The sequence below is a fragment of the Leuresthes tenuis genome, unplaced genomic scaffold, assembly GCF_036924035.1.
Source record: "Leuresthes tenuis unplaced genomic scaffold, fLeuTen1.0.hap1 SCAF_8, whole genome shotgun sequence".
NCBI classification, from domain to species: domain Eukaryota; kingdom Metazoa; phylum Chordata; class Actinopteri; order Atheriniformes; family Atherinopsidae; genus Leuresthes; species Leuresthes tenuis.
Genome location: NW_027325362.1, coordinates 17,599,389 through 17,617,458, shown reverse-complemented (window position 1 = coordinate 17,617,458; position 18,070 = coordinate 17,599,389). Strand labels below are relative to the sequence as shown.

Here is an 18,070-nt window from a genome sequence, read left to right as displayed (position 1 = left end):
ATGTTGAAAGATCTGCTGATCAAGAAGTGTTAGTGATGTAGGCATTAAATTCTACAACTGTTTGAATTTTCTAAGTGGAGATGGTCATGGAGGATAATAAAAATAGTGCTTTGTAAATGTGTCTGTTAAATAAAAGTTCAAAAGAATAAACATATTACAGATTTAAGTTTTGGTTTCTTTTTTAGGAAACTTCACAGCTTTCAGGAAACAGGGTTTTTAGATGTATACCAATGGACCCGAGGCCATTCCACATTGCTGTCGAACGAATGGCAAACTAGGGTGTCATCTTGTTTGGGAACATGTGTACATTGTGGGAATAAAGACTTTGGAGAGGTGGAGGCCAGAGGTTTTGCAGATGCAAACGAAGGGAGGGATATCAGACTCTGTAACAATCAGACAAAGCTACTACCTTGCAAGTCAGCTTTCATCAATGCAACTTTTGTCGGCAAAATAATGGAAAAGGAAAAGGCAAAGTATACCAGCTGTTAGTAAAAGCACCAAGGCGTCAGAGATGGAGTAACAGAACACAGACTGTGAGGGCAGGAGAGACAGAGGGAGAGATATTTGTCCTTAGAATGAATCAAAGGGGAAATATTTTATTGTATAATGAAGTTACAGAAAGTAAAATTGAGGAACGTCGTCATTAAGAGAAGTGGACATATATTTTTTTTTCATAATTGTCTGTAAAATGCTTCCATACTGATTCTTTTATGACAACCCAATGCAAGTGTTGTCATATCTCTTGAGAGCAGTTATTGATTTTGTGTGGCAGAAATTGATAGTAGCAAGTTTGACGCACCTGCACAGCTGCTGAACTGGGTTCCATTCTTTACACCAGCACATGAAAAGATCTGAGGCACTCAACATTAAAAAAAATGTGCGGATGAATGGTGGAATTAAACTAAGTGACTGATGCTGAAAAATAAATCAAATATTGTCTCTGTATATGGCGCACAAAATATACTGGGCAAATGATATTCATGCAAGCAACGAGGGCTTCATACATAATTCAAAAGGATTGCTTCTGGCAAACTCAGATACAGCAAGCATGCATAGAGTAAAACAGAACGGGGATAAAATGAGAAGTAACGCTGGCAGTACCAATACGGTGGGGAGAATAATCAGAATAAAGCCAAGTGAAACATAAATGATTTTCTGTGGAAGAGTGTCCGAGGTTGAATCATTCTAACAGAATAATAACACACTTTATGGATGTTAAAATGCATGCCACAGGTTGCCAGTGTGTGAGCCTTAGTGGCTGTGTCACAATGTGTGTGTGTGTGTGTTACTTTCTAAAATATGTATGAGATTGGGAGGACTGGGCAGCGTTGCATGGAGTTACTCTAATCCCTAAGATACTTTTGGGCAGACAGAGAACAAAATATTCAAAGAAAGAAAATCTAAGCAGGTCTAGTTTTATCAGGGGAATTTTGTCTTGGTTGGAAATGTATGCATCAGTTATTGATGCTTACATTAAGAACTGATGCTTACAAGTTAAAAATCAGTCAATGAAATTCAACCTCAGCTGCAAGAAACGCACATCAACTAGAAAATATTAATATAAATGTAGAGACTGTTTTCCCCTTAGCAGACTGAGAGACCGCTCACCTTCACATCCTCTCTCTATCTGTCCCACACAGTCCACAGCATCTGTCATCAAATCTGGGAGGCGCCCATTCAGATCCACTGATGCCAAACAACCTTGAAAACCTTCCTTGGCATGCACCAGTTTGGGCAGCTCCTTGTACATCTCTTTAGCCACCCCGCCAATATAAAGGTTACCTGTAAAGAAGTTAGAAACATGGCAATGCTGACCCCTGGTGGAAATACATCTCAATACCAAGTCTGCCTGATCGTCTTCAGTACAAATGATGAGCTTTTCAAAGTACAGTCCATTTGGAGAAGTACAGAAGCTCAACCATTGTTCACCTTGCTTAGAAAAATCTTTTAACTATTAAATGTGCCTTTTTTTCCCCTTAAATTTTCTTTTGAAAGATCAATAGTGCAATTTTTCAAGGGAAAACACTAACTAAATTAAGACAAGGGTTTTCTGTGTTAATAAAGAATTCCTTAAAACAACTGCCATCCAGCATTGGTCAGCTTAGCTCAAATAGTCTTCTCTGTTAAATTCCTACACATGCACATCATCAGCTGAGGAACTGAGCAGGTGAATTTTTGCTTAAGGCCACCGAAGTGCTGGTAATAAGACTGCGGCTGGTGCAACATTTCAATAACAAACCTGATCCTCTCACTTTTGGGACGCTGTTTCTTAAAACTAACAACATCTATGAAATACATTTTAAAAACATATGAGGTCTGTATGTGCACCAGTATACCAACCCTTCAGGTCCAGGTTTTTGGCTCCCGAGGTTGTCTGTGTAGTAATCTTGGTATCGATCTTGACAGTGTGCAGATTGTTGGTGTCCCTGGAGATTATCACATTGTGCCATTGGTTGTCACTCAAGGGTTTATTTGAGTTGCCTTTAATCAGGTGAGCTCCATTCCCCAGGTCAGACACATAGTGCAGGTAACTGGAAGCAGATATTGAACAATATGAGAGGACTATGCAGTATAGAAGCATCCAAAATAATAGAACTGCAGGGGTCAGGTTGAATAGGCAAAATTAATGACCCCTTTTTATCATTTCCTGAATTCTTTTTCTCTGCCTTGATGGAACATGTCATGAGATCAAGGAAAGATAGTGAGAAATTCTTAAGGACCTAGGAAAAGACAGCCAGCAGCAATGAAACCACAGCTGTTCACTAAATATGGAACGAAATTGAGATGCTTGAGATACATGTCTATTGAATCTGATCACATTGTTACATGATGTTTGTCTAATATATTGGAGATGATATAGAATATTACTTTATTATTAAGTTTCATAATTTAAAAGTGAAAGAAATTTAAAAAAAAAGTGAAATATAGTGTTATCACAGACTGCTCACTGTCATCCACTATCACAGCCGCAGCTGTAAGGCCTTGTCGGATAGAATTATATCTTTTCGTTCAAAATTAATCTAAAGGAGATTTAAAAGGAGGCATTGGAGCTCTTTTCCTTAGCATTTGGAGAACTTGGAGAAACAACTCTTCTCATGACTGCTCCTTAGATACTTAAGGTAATTTCACTCAGTCAGTAAGGTTCCTAAACAAAATAGACTCTTCCAGCAGACCCCAGTTGCTATACTGTACTCTATACTCTATACTTTAAAATAAACAGCAGCAGAATTTTGACCACAGCTTTAAAATACCTTATTTTGTCACCATGTTCTTAACAGACAACACGTCGTTAGACACAAACAATAATAGCATCAGTAAGTAAAAAAAAGTATAATAAACGTCAGAAAACTTGAGTAAGAGTACACTTGTGTTAGTTGTTGGCAATGGTGTGTGAATGTAAGTTTAAAAGACAGTTCAGAAAGCACCACTGTCTGAAAAGGTACAACTACTGCTAAATGGCAGAAGCAACAAGGAGTTTGGGCTGTGCTGAACAAATTAACCTTAAATTATTTGGTTTACAGGCAATTTATGATTTGTATGCCCCTTTAATTAGAAAGTTTTGCATTCTTTGTGCATTGAATGGCCTAACTTCAGGCATTACTTAGAAGAAGATTATTCTATAGCCCCATTTAAGCAACAAGAAATGCACTCTTGTGTATTAGACTCTCTTTTATGTTGGGCATTAGCTGTTCCTTCATGAAGATTAAAAATCACAGTAATAGCTGACAGCTCTTTTAGTAAATATTCTGGCGCAGAGGTGATAAGAGAAGAATTTGAAGTTGCATGGTACTGGCATAAAAAGCTGAAAATAAGTATATTCTTTTTGAAAACTGTCATGTGTATAAAGTGTTGCAATATTAAAACCATAATCCATTTATATGAGGATTCTTATGTAAACAAATATCCCTTACACATGTATGAATGTTTAAAGTGCTTAAACCTTTCAGCTTCTCATATTTGCTAGACCATATGCCTGCTGTCAGGTACGTCTGTCTAACGAAAGCAAAGCGTGTGCAAAGAGGAGAATTGTGCAGTATTTGCAGCACCGACAGCTACAACCTGAAAACTGAAACCCAATTGCCAGTTAGATCAAATGAAGCATCAGTACTCGACATATTTTCAAGTGCTAGTTTGACAAAATCTATAAAAAGCAATGTTCAAGAATGACAACAGACGCAATACATCTCCACACACCATCAATTTCTGAACTTAGTAATACAGACATGTCTGCCTTTGCTATATCCCAAGATCTACCCCCACCTTGAATATTATTTCTCCTCGCCATATTCCATTTACTCTCTTCTTTTCTGTTCCAGCTTTCATCCCTTCCCCTTGAATCGGTTCTCAGTGAATCACCTGCTCTATCAAGGCATGGTCTTTGTCAGAGAAGTGTCACTTTAACATCTAAAAACTCTACTCTAAGTACCAGATGCCCAGTGTATCAGAAGTAAAAGGAGCTGCAATAAGAGAAGTCACTCCCAAGGTTCTGTACTTACAGTCAAGCACGAGCAGTTGCCTCCACTTACCCTTTGACCAGCTCCACCACAATGAAGTCATTTCCATCCCCACTGTTATACAGGATAAGACCATCAGGGGAGGTGGTTTTAAACTGAAAGAAAAGGTGCATGGAGTAGTAGGCCTGCAGAGTACTGAGGGTCACATAACTGGAGCGCGACTTGAAGGTGATGGGGTCAGCATTGATGTTCTTGAAGCCAATCATGGCATTGAGCTCACAGTAATCAATGTCACCATTTTTACAGAGGTCTATATAGGCCATTCCATTGAAAGAGAGGCTCTGGAGGTGGCCAATGAAGTTGGAAGGCACCGTGGACATGACGCGCTTCTCTGTCACAATACCCGTCTCAATGTTATGGAACTCCAGCTGAGTGTGGTCACCTGCCATTTGACCTTTCATCCACAGAGGGAGGGAGGGAGAGAGGGTGTTAATGAAGGTATGTTAATTAAAGGGGTATTGCATTGGCCATGTAGCATTTACTACAGATCCTCTCTGACATTACCATAAGACTGCAGCTAACATCAATAGCAAACGTACTTGTATTTAAAACAAACTTTAGTTGTACATTAGGTAATACAATAAAGCAAATAATTGCATGTAGAGAATTCTAAAGTCATATTTTCTTTTATATTTCAGTTTTCTACTCTTAAAGACACACAGTGTCCAATGGACAATTATCTAATTAGTTCTGCAATAAAAGCAAAGAATATCATTAACTTAAACCATTCACCCACAAAGGTTAAATCAACACATTATGCCTTCATTGCACTTAGTAATCGTCTTTAGCTCTTGATTTAACATTTTAAATTATATACTGCATTGAAATAAAAAAGATATTCCATCCAAAATGAATGTGTAAGCTCCATTAATAATACTCTCTGAAAGTAAAATAAGCAATGCAGCACCTGGTCAGAAAATGTTTTAATGTAAAACAGTCTGAAGATGCTCCTTATCACATGATACACTGCATCTTACATTGATTGAGAGTCTAGAAAATGTTAGAGCAAATTAAAATTAATATGTCATAAAATACTACTTTTTCTGGGGAGATGAGGATGAGAAGTACCTTCTACAGGTGGAAGATCATCTACGGTCAGTTTCAAACTCTTGCCTCTCCTGAACACACGCACAGTGTGCCACTCATTATCGTTCAGATTCTGACCCGCAAAAAATGTCTCTGGACCTTTGCCTGCAGGACAGTCCAAACAACGGTTAACAGACATGCACACACATACGCACAGGACAGAGAGGCTGGAAAATAGTGGATGTAAACAGAATTATACAGAGGGGAGATAGAAAGGAAGACTGAGTGAATGAATGAGGTAATTCAACAGAGGCAAGTGAAATTAAGGTAGACACAGTTAATGGCCCCTAAAATCACACTGCTCTGACTTGCATTTGCAGCCTCATTAAGCAGCGCATCAAGTTTCTGAATTCTCACTCAACATTGTTTTTCTTGAAGCAAGAGGAGGGAGGCAGTGATCAGGGTGTTTTTACAATAGTTGCATTTTTTCTATATATTTCTTATTTGTGTAAAAGCAAGTTTTCATATGCTTATATATACACAAAAACAAATTAGACCAGTCATTCTATTATTTCATGAGTTTTTGTATCTTTAAAAGAATCCTTTCATGCCACTTGGTGGCAGTAAATAACTACCAAAAGGCAATGACTGAGCACAGCATTTCTCTAACATCGACCACATGAAAGGAAATAATGGTTCAGAAGGAAATACTTGCATAATAATATGAGTGTGCTGACTGATGACAAAAAGCTTAATAACTGCCTGAAAATCCAGGCACCAAAAAGAAAAAGAAAGAAACCAATTAAGAAATACAGAATGTGATTTTTATCTGCACCCTTTGTGAAATTGAACAAATTATCTTAAAAACTCTGATGCACGGTAATTGAATCCATAATTAATTCCAAATTGCCATCCAGTTGACTAACATTCAATCAATAACAATAGAATATTGCTATCATTCCTCAAATGGATCCCAGAACCAGCATATGAATATTGCATTAAGTATGTCTCTGCGGGCTGCACCGTCGCCTCACAGCAAGAGGGTTCCTGGTTTGAATCCTTTCTGTGTGTTTGCCTGTTCTCCCCGTGTGTCCATGAGCTCTCTCCGGGTTCTCCCACCGTCCAAAGACATGCATGTAGGTTAATTAGTAATTCTAACTTAACCCTAGGAATGGTTGTTTTTCTCATCTGTCTCTGTGTGGCCCTGCAGTGTACACCCTGGATGGGTCGCCAATCCAGGGTGTACACTGCCTCTTACCCAATGCCCCCCACACACACACACACGCAAAAAAAACAAAACAACCCTGAATGGGATTAAGCAAGTATAGAAAATGGATGGATGGATGTCACTGCTAGTAGGCAGTGATAGAGATGTTACTGTCATTGTGACAAACACCTCAAGGAGAGATTTAAAATCCCATAAAAACTGCACCAAATCTCTGCTATTTTATCAGCAGAGAGAAAAAACAAGGAAAACTACATTTCTCCATTAAGAAATTCCAACATTGGTCAAACTGGGGCAACACATTATTTTTTCATGCATCCTCCATTCTAGGGCATCTTTGAATTGCTATATAGCACTGATGTTCTCCTGCTGGGCACACATAACAAAACAGGCCAACGAGGACATGCCACTGTGACAGTATTAAAATCTCCAGGCTCTGGATACCTTGGCCACTGTGGGGAGCATTTTAGATGGGTGCCAGGTTCATTCGCCTGAACCCATTTATGGCTATTTATTTCCTGCTTTTCTGCAATCTTCAAAGCCCCAGTGCAATGTGTATGCAAATCTGTGGGTGCCAAAGTACTGGGACACACTCAATCTCAGAGGCACAGTTCTGCTTTGTAAGCACTAAACACGGGGCAGGATTGAAACCAGACGACTGGCGAGGGATTAAGGAGGAGAGATATGAAATAATGGGATGGAGTTGGACTTGAAAGCATGCTTGATCTTTGCCTTCCATCATTTTGTCCTTGTTGCTCTCCAAGGAGGAAGAAAAGGGAGGGGAAAAGAGGGCAACTGTATCAAAACGCATATTCCTACACAACATTCACTGGTGTAGGGGCTGATTTCGTGCCTATGCTGACGACCATCGTACAAACGTTGAATGCGCAACAGGCATTCAGGTCCTTTAATCCACTTTCTATCATGTCCAGCAATCTCTAGTGCCATCAATGATGCTGATCTATCTGTAGAGATAGATCAACACTCATCCCTTCCTGCCTTCCTGACCTCAAGTCCATATGAGCAGCCCAGAAGTATAACACACTGCAGCATTTGAAGATGTGTTTATCCCATCAATCAGCTCAGGTTGGCTGGATAACAGATCAGATGCTGGCGCTACCTTCCTCGACACTGTGACTCGCACAGGTGGAGGGAGAAGAAATCTCTGACCAAGCAGCAGGCCATGGAGTTCAAAATGCCTTCAAACTGTAGCAGTATGGTTAAAGAAGCTTTAGCAGGCAAGGCTACTCGTCCAACCAATTATATAGACACTTTGAAAACTAATATGTTAAGTGGTTTAAAAAACAATCTGCTATTTCTGACAATGTACGTTCATGTAATTTTGCAAAATTGCTCAACACTGATAGTGCTAAAAGGTCATCTTAAACATTGCTAAATCAAACTGCCATAACATTAAAGGGATCTGAATTTTTAGCAGTAATGGAATCATTGCAACAAGTTGACTATCTGCTGGCTTGTCAGGAAAGTCTGAAAGTCTAGTATGCTGTTTGACAGAAAAACCACTGAGCCAACATATGAGCTGCTTTATCAAACTAGATACTGCAGCCACATAAAAAGAGAAAAATAAATAGATAAATAAAAGCCAAAAAGAATTGAACAAATAGATAAAACAAAACCATGTTTGCTCCTTGATTTGAAGCAAGTTAATGGCTTCTTTCCCTGGACACTATACACAAGCAAGGAGCGACTTGCTGTTTTGCACTTCACATCTTATTGCAGCATCCCATTGTAACATTTTGCAAATAAAAAGAAATGCATCATAAAGATGGGAATTTATTTTCTGCACCAGAAAACAGAAAATAAAGGAATGAGCTCAGTGTATAGAATAAGCTCAGTACAGTGTGGCTGTGTTTGTTAAATGCAAGACTGGAAAAGCACTAGACAAACACAAACAATTTACATTTAGATTTGGTGAAACCCCAGAGTAGTGCAAAAATCTAGTGCTCAGTTATTATGGCAAAAAAATTAATACCCATAAGCATCCTCCCATTAAATCTGTCCCTGATTCTGACATGCACACGAGTATCATAAACACATGAAAGAACCACCTGGTGCTCTTCGACACCACTTAAGTCAAAAACCGTACGTGAACAAGATCAATTTATGGAGAAAAAACACCTTGAGATGCTGCTTAAGATGGAGAGAATAAACACAATAAAATGCCCTCCTCTCTGCATCCCTGCTACTGTACACTGTAAACCACGACTTACTGGACATTTATGTTAATATTCATGACTGGGACGATCGCAGATCAAAAAATAGCAAATCTGTCATAAGATATTTTCAGTTCACATTTTCAGTTTGGTGTCACTCAGTGCCAGTTAACGGTGTTTAAGTCGAAGTGGCAGGGTTTTCTTCAGACAGCTCTGGGCAGCCCCGGGGAACCTAAGTCCCTAATTGACAGTGATGTGTTCTTTGAGTCTATGCTGAAATTCCTCATACACTGAGCTGACCAGAGCCGCAGCGCCTGACAAGACACATTAATTAACATTGGAAAAAAAAGAGGACAAAAATAACAACCTAAAAAAAGAATGAATTGGACGCTAAGTCTTCATGAGTGGAAATGCACTGGCTTAACGTTGTACTTTCCAAGAACTTAAATTAAACAATTAGGTCTGAGCTGTTAAAGGAAGACCTTCCTTTTATTCGTTCTCTGAATTACTTGCATTCTAGGTTTCTCTTGCGTATAAAACTGCACGCTGACAGAATCACAATGTTTTTTTTTTGCAAATATGTGCAAAAGATCCAGCACAACATTGACCTTTTATGACAGCAGATATGGTCTTTTTAAAAACATCTTGTTAAAGAAAAAAATCATTTGAAATTATTTTTCAAATATCTTTCACTGCTTCAGTGACTAAGGCAACTTATTATTGTAACGCTCTCTAATTTCTACTCATCCCAGATTTGTACAGCTGTACAGAATTAGTGAATCTTTGCAAAATGAATAAATGAATAAATGGATCTATGAAAAATTGCAAATATCTGAATAACAACCAGTGATGTCTGAGTATGCAAACATTGCGCTTTCCCACTCCTCATAAACCAAGAAAGACCTTTTTAGGCTGTGGATGAGAGGAAATCAGGACATTTTATCTGTATACTCTGTATATCTGTAAACAAGGTATGCGATTAGAGATGAAAGAACAATGCTATTTAGCATTTAGAAAGGTGTTAAAAATGAAAGCATGTCTGGAGGTCACTTCATATGATTGTGTGTATGTGTGTGTGTGTGTGTGGAGGTGTTTTGTTGTGTAAGACTCCACTTTTCATCAAGCAATGACCTTCAACTACTGTGACACTCATACACAACTAGAAGTAAAACTGGTGTTTTCAGACAATAGTTTATCCCTGTATTATGCTTTAACTGTATCATTTTTGTTGAGTCTACTCATTCCTGTATTATGACTCCCGAGAAGTATTATTAATTCATCAGTGTTCCTGAATAACAAATGTCAGGGATACTTACCACCCAAAATATTGCAATGTATCCCCTTTGTTCAAACACACACTCACACACACACATACCTGAACAGGATCTATTCTTTCCTGCACCCTCCTCATCCCTTTCTTTCTGCTCTGTGAGGCAGGTTAATGACAATAATAAAATCACATTCTGTATTGCCTCTGTGCTTTGAATGGCCTCATCAATTTAAAACTGGTGTGAAAAATTGAAGAAGGAATGGAAAAAAAGGGGAGAAAGGGAAATCATGCAAGTCTAAAATACCTGCTTTTCCATAGCGTGCTTTTTTTATATTCAGCCTGAATTCAAGAGTAAAAAGCTTCATTAATTAGAAACAGCTCACTGTGCACAGCTGACTACCATATTTAGGTTTGTCATTAATTCAAGCCTCCCTCCACGCCTCTCCTTTGCTCATTATAACATAGTTGTAGAAACTCACAGGAAGTTCCTATTTCTACTGGACTTAATACAATGATATGTGATCTAAATGCCAATGCAAGGGTCAAGCCACACGTATGTGCATTGATTCAATTCCTGTTGCTACATCTTTGTGACATTCTAGTCTTAGGGTCATATATCATCATAATAAAAGGCAAACATGATTAAGGAAACAACATTTCTATGGAACATAGAAGAACAGAAAGAGTTAGAGAAACAGAAGAAGAAGAAGTAGAAATGTGAACAGTAACTTACTGGAGGTACAGTTAATCCTGATACAATCTAGATGGGGAAGAATAGATGAGAGATAAATTCATCTTTCAACGTTACAGCTGCAGACATCATTAAAGCATACAGTCCACCCCTCTGGGGACACACACATGGACACTGTCCGTCCTCTGATGCTCTTGCCCATGGCCTCGAGCTGCAGCAAGCTGCTAAAAGCACTGCAGTGTTGGTGTGCCAGAGGAAAACAACTGGACTACATGCTACTGAATAGAGAAAATGTTTCTCTGTTTTAAACAAACAGGCAGATGTTTAGTTATTTTACATCACTTTGTGTTTCATGCCATCAATTTTTCGTACATACAATCCTGAGGACTCTTTTTAGGACATTTTTATTATTATTATTAGGTCATTATTAGAGCATCAGATTTTGGTCAGGGTCATACAGGGCCAACTGGAAGGTATTCCAACTCCTTCCCCTTGTTTCTGCGTGTTAATCCAAACCATCTATTAATCTCCCAAAGCAAGATGACTTTAAGATACTGTTTTTTATCTATCTATTCATAAATTAGTTTATTGTATTCTTTTCTTTTTACCACTGTATATTGCTACATAGCCAAGTCATGCTAGAACTTTACTGAAATTAATGTTTGTACTGCAAGGTAAGGGTGGAAATCTACACATCTCATGATCAGATTCCAAATCAGAGGGCTGTAATGCTATGATAATAAAAAGATTAAGAACCAAAACAAAACAAAAAAATTCTGCCTTCAGCAGCCTATTTGTAGCAAATTAAAACAGACATCATCATAATATGAATCACTACCAAAAATCCTAGACTTCTAACCGACATCCTCCCATTATGCTCAATTAGTGGTTTAATCACTCCCTCATTGCTCTTTTTTGGAGCATTAAATTCCATTAGAGCTATCTTTTCTCTTTTTTTTTTAAACAATCTCATGACTTTCGTTTTGGTCTCTGAGAGTGTAAAGATCACTGTGCTTTTTTTTTTTATTGATAATCGATTCAGAGTCTTCCTAGTCCACATCTCAATCCATCTGAGATTGATCTATATATATTGATCATTATCTAAGCTGAGACTGAAGTTCTAGTTGGCATAACTGTAACAAATACAATTTTGATCCAACTCCACACAACTATCACACTTTATCCCTTTGTTTCGTAACGCTGAGTTACCATGCACTGTACCATGCCCTGAGAAAGGTGACCCTAAATGGCCTCCCGCCCCTCCTTCCCATTTGGCCCTGCATGTCATGTGTTGTCAACCACAGCAGAAAAGTGGTTGCAAACAGCCAGAGACCAACATCAGCCTACCCTTACAGGGAATGCTCTGCTTTTCAAAAGAGGGACAACGAAGACAGGCTTAAGGGCTCATGACCATAGACGAACTTCAAAAATTCTTAAATGTGTCAAAAAAGAATTGAAAAGAAAATGAAATAGGGCAGCCTGTTGTTTACCATCAGAGGGAAACTTTTTGTGGTTGCAGTGATCTAACTAGTCATCTATGTCGGTGTGTGGCGCTGCTGTCTTCTGTGAAGGTACACATGCTTATCTGAGGTTGACAGCAGACGCAGACTTGTCTACTTTACATGCACGGCTATATAGCTCAACTTAGGGAGCCCATCTCTGTTTAGCCAGCGGAAATGAGAAAGATGTTTTGGTCATTTAAGATGGTTGCAGCTTTATGTGCAGTCATGTATTCCTTCTGCAATGTTTTAAGAGCACAGGCAGATCAAACTATTTAAAAATGTGTGTGGGCAGGATGTCACAGCCAAAATTCAAAACTCAAGTTGAAGGATTGCATTGTCTTAGATTGCTACTGAGAGAAGTTGCAATATTAAACACACAACATCTCCAGTGGAATAACCAGTTTATATTAATGACAAGTGCATATATTTTGGATGGGAAGGGTGATTTGACAGTCTGGTAAGAAATCTGCTTCTCGTATATAAGATATCCCTAAATGAATAAATGAAGTGGTGTACAGACTTTTCTTCTCCACTTGAACTAAAGTAATCAGAAGCGTTATTGGTTCAGACAAAATTAGGACAAGGTCTGTCATGGGACTCATCTTGAATTTGAAGCTTTTTGAAGCTGAACAAGTGGAAAAACCTTCTAAAAGATCCCCAAAGTTACACAGATACGAAATACCACTTTGGTCGAGTTAGAAATTTAATGAAATGGAAAGAAATTAAAAAAAAAAAGACTTTATTTATCCCGAAGGGAAAATATATATTTAAGAATAATAACATATCAGTATATCTTCCCCATTAGTTGTCTCTCTTCCCTGGAGTTTTCAAAGATTTCAAAACAATCACACAAATTCAATTAAATTGGAAGACAGAACTGTGATGCAGATTAAGCCCCTAAAAGTCATCATGATCTCATGTCCCTAATTAAAAATTAAGAAGTCACAGGAAGGAATACATCAGTTCCCATTCAATAAGGAGAATTCCAGTCAAAGCAGTACAGGTGTTTAGCCGTTAATCTATGTTATCTCATAGAGTGGGCAGCGAGCATTCCCTGCTGGGCAGTGGTAGCTGTGTGCTCAACTGGCAGTGAGCCTTGATCCCGCAGACTTCAGACCTTGAAAGTTTTACAACCTCCCTTTTATACAAAATATGCTAAGTACAAATTAAGAACTGGTATCTATGTGCGTGTGTGTGATATCAAGTTTTATTTAGGTTTGCTGCTGCAGTCTGTGTACATCCAAAGGGTTACCTAAATTGACCATTAGTCGTACGCGAGCGCTTTCCAACTCTAGGCGTAGGGTGTCAGCAGAATCCCGAGATGTGGTGGCTATCAGGATCCCAAAGGCTCGCTGGGAGCGAAATCTAAGAGACACGTCCTCAGCTTCCGTGTGCATCCCCAATGGAAGCTGGACCTTCATAAACTTACTGCCATCATAGCTGAGGATAGTTGCCTCTGCAGAAAGAACAAGAAAGAAAAACAAGATGACTGATTAATAAACTGACTGCAACAGTCTTATGGTAACCAATGACAACAGTTCAGCTCACAATCTTCCCCGTCAACTTAAGTGAACTGTGCTTCTATGGCACAGTGAACTCTTACTTTGGGTAGTGTCTTACACATACTTTGGCATCATTTTCTATCTATGGGTTCATGACCAACTTTTTCAAGTTAGCAATACTATAAGAAGGAATACAGAACTTGTTTGTTAATCAGGGGTTCGCTTTAATCATTTAGCATAAAAACTGTAATAGCTTGTGACTTTGATTGACTGGGAATGAATGGGAATGATCCAGCATCTGGCCGAAGAACTTGTGTGACATAGTTTTATATTGTCCCCAGGCAATTGGACAAATGCTAATGTTGAACTGTGAAGTTAATAGAATCTAAAATACAATATCAACGGTGTGAGTCAATTCAAAACACACTGCACGAGTGAGTGTTAAAAGGCATAGTCCCAGATATGTCAACCAAAAGCAGTGTGTAAAGACTTGCCACCAGTCTATCATCTGTTGACAGCTACCCGAACACCTGTCTTCTATGCTCCAATTCAAATTGTGGACTCCATCTATGAAAGTGCATAACATGGAGGCAGGAACATGCTAGTCCAGATACCAATGAATGAACAGAGTGAGTGTTCTTCAACAGAGCAAGTGGCAGCATGTCATTCATAATTCATAATTAAATTTGATTGTAGAAAGAATGAAAGAAAGAAAGAATTGGTGACGTAAGTTTAAGTCTTGCTGAGGAGATTGTTTAACGCCGACAGGTAGTTGTAACAACATTTCTGCTAGTATTACTAAGCCGTAACCCAATAACAAAGCTATTACTGCAGCTGAATTGCTGAGACAGATGATAGGAAAGTTAGAGGGATGGGAGATGGAGAACAGAGGGGTGATAGGATACCAATGTACTCACACCACCTCATCACCACTTCCTTCTCACACAGAGCCAATGTCACATCCATCCCTTGGGATGACTCCGTTGCATTCCTCACACAAATCCAATTTCTCCACACCCTCTTGGGGTATGCTGCAGATGACGGGGCATGTGACAAACGAGTTCTCTCGACTGAACTGTCTGCTTCCTGCCAGGCAGCTAAAGCAAAGAGCTGCATTTGGAAACTGTTACAAGATGCCAGGAAAAATGGAGCAACTGTTCAAGCCCCAATACTTGAAAAATCACAGCAATATCAGCTAGAACTCAGGCCTAATGAGAGAGGATACTAGTTGCAAAGGAGTAACTTATTCTGTGTAAGTATGTTTCAGATATCATACAAATGAAAGTAGCTTTCTGTTCATCAGCTTGATGAATTAAAAAGTGTATTACGTCTGAAACAAATGGTAAATGGTCCACACTTATATGATGTCTTTTAACCTCATAGGTTGTACAAACTGTTTTACATAGTATTTTCATTCACCTATTCACTCATACGGCACCTTTTTTGATGAGCATATCAGGGGAAAAGTGAGAGTTTAATGTCTTGCACAAGGACACATTGACATATGAGAGATGGGGATTGAACCAACCAATTTTCCATTTGGAACTCTGACCCCTGAGCCCCAGCTCTCACCATCAAGCTCTGTTATATATGCCAAAAGGTGCTAAAGCTAAAGGTGGACATAAAGCAAGCATAAAAAGTCAAATTAATGCTGTCAATAGTGAAAATGTCTTCAAGTGTGGAGTCAAAGGACCAAAAGAAGCTTATCCTTAAAGATAAAAAAAGCATGCAATGATGTACTCAATAGATAAAGCATGTATTACAAAATTAAAGTCATAGACAGAAGGATCAATTCAATTACAACTAGAGTAAACATTGCATTTCATCTGTCACTTCTTGTGTGATTCATATTAGAGAGTGTATAACTGAGAAAGCTTCAGAATATAGTTATAAAAATATTGAGAATGACTGTGTGGGAATAATTACCCTAATGCAAAGGGAGCACCTGTCAAAAATCCAATTGTGGAAGCCTGGTCATCTTTAATGGCATTTCCATAGGCAATATCAAAATAAATTGAGAGGACTAAAGCTGGAGCTTCTGTCTGTGCCAGCCTAACAGGAGGCTGTCACAGGGGAGATGGAGCACACCGAACTAATCCAAGCATTTATTTCTTGTCTTGTAAAGCACAATGCAGCATTATTTTCAGATTTTCCTATAAAGGAGACATTTCAGAGAAGTAACAAATAAGACTGAGCTACTAACAAGAATGGATGGGGTAAAAACAAACTGACGCACATCTTCATCTTCCATCCTCCCCCAAGGAGAGGAAACTCTACAGGAAGGGAGAGCTGTCAGCTGCATATCACAGGATTGTGATGTCCCACAGTACTGAGGTACCAGGTTCAATTTGATTCACAATTTGCTGGAGAACAGAACAGAAAATATATGTTCAACAGCCATAATAAACAGGGGGTAATGGCTTGGAGATAAGTACATAATTAATCTTCACTGCAGCCTTCTTTGGAAATCTGAGCATACATAGTTAAAGAAATAAAAACACGAGCTATTAAAAGTGTGAAAATACGCTGCAAGCTGAGTGGATAGACAGGGAACCTATTTTCTCGCTCTACAGAAAGAGGTAGCAACATCATGGCCCACTTCACATCTGCTGCTCTATGACCAAACGGCAAATTCATTAGAGCTATGAAATGAGAGCAAAAATTGAAAATAGTTCAGTTTAGAATGACGGAATGTGCAACTTGGATTTGTGCTGTTTAAAGTGCATGCACACCAGCCAAGATAGTAACAATTTAATATCCACATATTAAGCTGATCACCCCACTGAAGATGCTTAAGGAGGATTACCACTCTTTTTAATGATTAAAAAGTTAATCTTTAGTCTTTGCTGTGCCATTAAGGTCTGTCAGCCAGATGTATTATCAGAACTTGAAGACAAGACATCCAAAGTCTTAATCAACAGCTTAAATACAGATCTTGACACAGAATGTGAAACTAACAGAATATTTGCTTAGACTTGCATACTTAATAAAAAAAAATGATTGTTTACCTCCAAACCTACTTAAACTTTTATTCCACAGCATGTGCTTGAATTCCCAGAAAAGTCCACCCGTAGAACTCTTGCAGCTACATTTTCCACGTTTTTCAACCAGTTTTCAACGGATCTGTGTATATCGCTTCAGGGCTTGGGACAACCCGTTTTCTTTCATTTGTGACTAAGTGTGGTGAATGGTGACTAACACATAGTGTGCTGTCAAAAGTGCAAGGCTAAAACCTGTTTTAATGCTAAAACTCAGCCATATTCCCCTTTAAGGGCATTTTGCAATTATGCAATGAAATTCTTCATCCCTTGCTTTTGCATTGGACCAAAGACAAACAGCCTTATGCTCTGAAAAGCAACTAATCTGCTGAAAGAATGTTCCATCGCTAAACTCTTTTACGTAACGATTGAAGCATTCTGTTGTTGTCGACAATATTTTGATGTAGGGCATCCTACAACAAAAGTGTAAGCCTTCAACATTTCATTAAAAAAATAAAGATTTTATACAAATAATGTTATTGCTGAGCATGTCAAAGCACTGAGCAAAGTGTCTGCTTACACGTGCCAGTGTCAGCAAGTTTGACGTGCCTGTCTGGTACGTGTGATATACAGTGAGCACAATAGTGTATCTAAATGTATATTTATTCTTAGCATCTATCTTTATTCACTGCAAGCATGTGTAAGTAAACACTCATCTGGAGCCCCCGTCCACGTGATACAATGCAGATGTTGTCAGTTCAGGCATCCAGCATGCCATATCTCATATCTCATTAGGGAATATGTGCATGTGCTGCAATCCACCTTCTACACCATCTGGGAAGCTGCTTTAGCCTAACGCTGCAAGACTAATATTTGGGCCAATTAGCAACTGGAAGAACAATGAAGGGGAAGACATTTGGGATGCAAGAGGAAAATTGCTTTGTCTGCTTAATTAAAATGTCTCAAAATAGGGCAAATAGCTCCGCAGATCTCTTATGAAACTCCACCTACTGTTTCTTCCTCTCATTGTTGTGCTCTTCCTCTGCCATATGCAATAGCTATATTTTGCCACCGGGTGGTACACAATGCATGGAAAAGTGAGCGTCGGGGTAATTTTTTTGACAGCTCCTCAGCCTGCTGGTGCCTGCTTCATCCTACCAGTGCAGAGGCAATCTGGAGCCATCAAAA

General features: G+C 38.8%; 1 protein-coding gene across 7 annotated transcripts in view; it reads right to left on the bottom strand.

Annotated features, from left to right (window-relative positions):
* Positions 1 to 18,070, bottom strand: part of LOC140313174 (neurexin-1a-like) — a 228,231-nt gene that overhangs the window by 110,783 nt on the left and 99,378 nt on the right. For 6 of the 7 annotated variants that reach the window (XM_072391175.1, XM_072391176.1, XM_072391177.1 and 3 more), the window contains 6 exons: positions 13,655 to 13,858; positions 10,943 to 10,969; positions 5,583 to 5,705; positions 4,527 to 4,908; positions 2,341 to 2,531; positions 1,609 to 1,782 (listed from right to left, as the gene is read on the bottom strand). In XM_072391175.1, the coding sequence (XP_072247276.1) occupies positions 1,609 to 1,782; positions 2,341 to 2,531; positions 4,527 to 4,908; positions 5,583 to 5,705; positions 10,943 to 10,969; positions 13,655 to 13,858 (1,101 nt within the window). The remainder of the gene's footprint in view (positions 1 to 1,608; positions 1,783 to 2,340; positions 2,532 to 4,526; positions 4,909 to 5,582; positions 5,706 to 10,942; positions 10,970 to 13,654; positions 13,859 to 18,070) is intronic. The other variant, XM_072391181.1, reaches the window with a different exon arrangement.